Source organism: Pteropus alecto, unplaced genomic scaffold (genome assembly GCF_000325575.1).
Source record: "Pteropus alecto unplaced genomic scaffold, ASM32557v1 scaffold98, whole genome shotgun sequence".
Taxonomy (NCBI): Eukaryota; Metazoa; Chordata; class Mammalia; order Chiroptera; family Pteropodidae; genus Pteropus; species Pteropus alecto.
The window spans coordinates 1,429,738-1,433,376 of NW_006443570.1; the positions used below are offsets into that span (position 1 = coordinate 1,429,738).

The 3,639-nt window shown below is 41.4% G+C and overlaps 1 protein-coding gene across 3 annotated transcripts; it reads left to right on the top strand.

The window, feature by feature from the left end:
* The first annotated feature begins 2,168 nt into the window (after window positions 1-2,168).
* LOC102895626 (keratin-associated protein 4-9-like) lies at window positions 2,169-2,699 on the top strand. 3 transcript variants are annotated; one of them, XM_015599147.1, is made up of 2 exons: window positions 2,169-2,428; window positions 2,480-2,699. In XM_015599147.1, the coding sequence occupies exons 1-2, from the start codon at window positions 2,169-2,171 to the stop codon at window positions 2,697-2,699; spliced, it is 480 nt and encodes a 159-aa protein (XP_015454633.1). The 3 variants fall into 3 exon arrangements, with proteins under 3 accessions (XP_015454633.1, XP_024897498.1, XP_015454632.1); XM_025041730.1 differs by having other exon boundaries at window positions 2,492-2,699; XM_015599146.1 differs by having other exon boundaries at window positions 2,169-2,699.
* The last annotated feature ends 940 nt before the right edge of the window (window positions 2,700-3,639 follow it).

Genomic DNA, 3,639 nt, shown 5'->3' on the forward strand with positions numbered 1-3,639 from the left:
TTTAGAGTTTCAGTCTTATTTTTAAGTCTTTTTTTGTATATGGTGTAAGAAGGTGGTTCAGTTTCCTTTATTTTTTTTTTCCGCATATACTATTTTTTCAATACTATTTATTGAAGAGACTGTCTCTACCCCATTGTATGGTCCTGCCTCTTTTGTCATATATTAAATTAGCATATAGGTATGAATTTATTTGGGGAGTCTCTATTCTGTTCCATTGATCAATGTATCTGTTTTTATGTCACTACAGTGCTGTTTTGATTACTGTAGCCTTGAAGTATAGTTTGATATCAGGTAGTATGATATCTCTAACTTTGTTCTTTCTTAAGATTGCCGTGGCTATTCGGGATTTTTTAATGCTCCATACAAATTTTAGGATTGTTTGTTCTAGCTCTCTGAAAAAGGCCATTGGTATTTTGATAGACATTGCACTGGATCTATAGATTGCTTTGGATGGTATGGCCATTTTAACAATGTTGATTCTTCCTATCCATGAACAGGGTATATGCTTCCACTTATTTGTGTCTTCCTCAATTTCTTTTTTCAATGACATATAATTTTCTGAAAGCAGGTCTTCTACCTTCTTAGTTAATTTGCTTCCCAGGTATTTTATAGTTATCGACGCAATTATAAATGGGATTGTTTTCTTAATTTCTCTTTCTGAAAGTTCGTCATTGGTGTATAAAAATGCCACTGACTTCTGAATATTTATTTTGTAACCTGCTACTTTACTGAATTCATTGATCAGTTCTAACAGTTTTTTGGTGGGTTTTTAGGGTTCTCTATATATAGTATCATGTCATCGGCAAATAACGAGTTTTACTTCTTCCTTTCCAATTCGGATGCCTTTTATTTCTCTTTCTTGTCTTATTGCTGAGGCTAAGACTTGCAATACAATGTTGAAGAGGAGTGGTGAAAGTGGGCATCCTTGTCTTGTTCCTGATAGTAAGGAAAATGCTTTTAGCCTTTCCCCATTGAGTATGATGTTAGCTGTCGGTTTGTCATATATGGCCTTTATTATGCTGAGGTATGTTCCCTCTATTCCCACTTTGCTGAGAGTTTTTACCATAAATTGATGATGGATTTTGTCGAATGCTTTTTCTGAATCTATTGATACGATGATATGGTTTTTGCCTTTTGATTTGTTAATGTGGTATATCACATTAATTGATTTGCAGATATTGTACCAACCTTGCATCTCAGGAATAGGCTCCACTATTTTTAATAAGCCCTCCAGGTAATTCTAATGCACATGTCAGCTGGACAATCACTCCATAGAAAATAAGTACAAATAGTAATTAAATAAGGATGGATTGACTGAAAACCATTCGCTTTTCACATTAATCCAAAAAACCTGTGCTGTACATTTCCCAGCTCCACTGAAGAAATATTTTAAATTAAGAATGAGATAAGGAATAAAAAATGAGGCTATGTCTTTGAGAATCTAAGAGAGACCAGCTGGAGAGATGTGGTAAAACTTACCTATATGACAGCAACAGAACAATTTAATGGGCTATGAGACACTGTACTAACAGGAATCATACAGATAAATTGCCTGCCAGGGTTTTAGGATATAGAACATGACCATCCCAGGGGTGAAGAGGTCACCAACATCATACAAATGTAGAGCTATCCCCTTCCCCATTGCTCAAAAATGACCCACAAGGGTCATTTTTTACTTGTCCCGTGCCAGATGCCACATGATGCAGATGGGATTTCTTCCTCATTGGTCATTGGAAGAAATGCAAAACAAGAAATATTCTGCCCAAATCCCATTCCGATAAGGGATACAGGAGTGGGGAGGGGCGGGAGTGGGGAGTGTAAGAACTGTAATTCCAAATACCAAATATCACATGACAGCCCTCTGTGGAGGAAGATGAGGAAAGTGTGGTCTAGAAGATGCCAGCAGGTATGACTCAGAAGAAAAGCAAATCAAATAGAATTTATCATATTTGGAAAAGAAAATGTTCACAAGTTTAAACCATTGAATAGATAAACATTATTGTGTAACCCAATAATTACTTAAATATTAGGTAAACAAAAACAAGGAAATAGTGTTGACAACTCACCCCATCTAGGTGGTATATAAGAGGCCACGGCATGAGGAGACTTCCAAACTCAAGAACTTAAACCTTCTGAAATCCCATCCAGACTCTCCACCCTCTGACACCATGGCCAGCTCCTGTTGTGGTTCAGTCTGCTCTGACCAGGGCTGTGGCCAAGGCTGCTGCCAGGAGACCTGCTGCCGCCCCAGCTGCTGCCAGACCACCTGCTGCAGGACCACCTGCTGCCGCCCTAGTTGCTGTGTGTCCAGCTGCTGCCGCCCCAGTTGCTGTGTGTCCAGCTGCTGCCGCCCCAGCTGCTATGGTTCCAGCTGCTGCCGCCCTAGCTGCTGCATCTCCAGCTGCTGCCGCCCCAGCGTCTGCTGTAGGCCGAGCGGCTGTGTGTCCAGCTGCTGCCGCCCCACTGGCTGTGGTTCCAGCTGCTGCTGTAGGCCCAGCTGCTGCATCTCTAGCTGCTGCCGCCCCAGCTGCTGTGGTTCCAGCTGCTGTGGCTCCAGCTGCTGCCGCCCCTGCTGCTGCCCCTCCTGCTGCCTCCGCCCAGTCTGTGGCCGGGTCTGCTGCCAGAGCACTTGCTATCGCCCCACCTGTGTCATCTCCACCTGCCCCCGCCCCATGTGCTGTGCCATCCCCTGCTGCTGAATCTCTGCCTGTAATCTTTGTCACATTATGGATGTCCTCACAAGTCATATAAAATGTGCTGGAGCCAGGCAGTGACTGGGAAATGAACTCTTCACTGCTAGCTCTGCTGGTTTGACATTCAGAGTTGGTGTTCAGTTTTAGGAAATGACAGATGAAAACACTTCTGTCTAATGATTTTAACCCAGGCCCACATCCACCAGCAATGTCTCATCTAAGTATACACCAAATGTGATGATCTCATTTAATATTATTTCCATATGTTCTTAATAAACAGCCATTTCCCCTGATATTGAAATCTCCTAATTTGTTAATGATTTGGCATGTGTGCACATGTGTGTATGTGTGTCTTAACTATCACCTCGCACCAAGGAATCTTGCTTCAAATGCAGGATGGCAAGTTCAAGAGCAGTTACTTATGCTAGAATCGAGACTTCACTGGGCATTTGTGGTATGACACGGACAAAGTTATTTAACATCTTCAAGCCTCAGGTTTTTTCTGTGAAACTGGGATAATACATTATATTCTTCAAAGGTTCAAAGACATAATCCACGTAATACACTTAGCACAAGGTGGGACACATAATATAAGCTCTCAATAAATATCACTTTTATCATTACTGTTATTGAACCACCACCTGGTCTAGAATACTATCTTAGCCTAGTGTTCTCTTTGACAGAACAGCAAAGAAAGTTTGTATAATTGTTTCACTGTCCTCTCTAACTTTGGTACACGTCTCAAATGTCTCTTAAAAACTCCAGTGTGTTGACCATAAAGTCATTTAAATTTCACTTGACTATATTTCTACTTCCAGTATGTTCCATTATTGGTTGTGTGAATTTTGGGTGTTCTACCCAGCTCCCTCCCTCCCTCCCTCCCTCCCTCCCTCCCTCTTTCCTTTCCTTTCCTTTCCTTTCCTTTCCTTTCCTTTCCTTTCCTTTC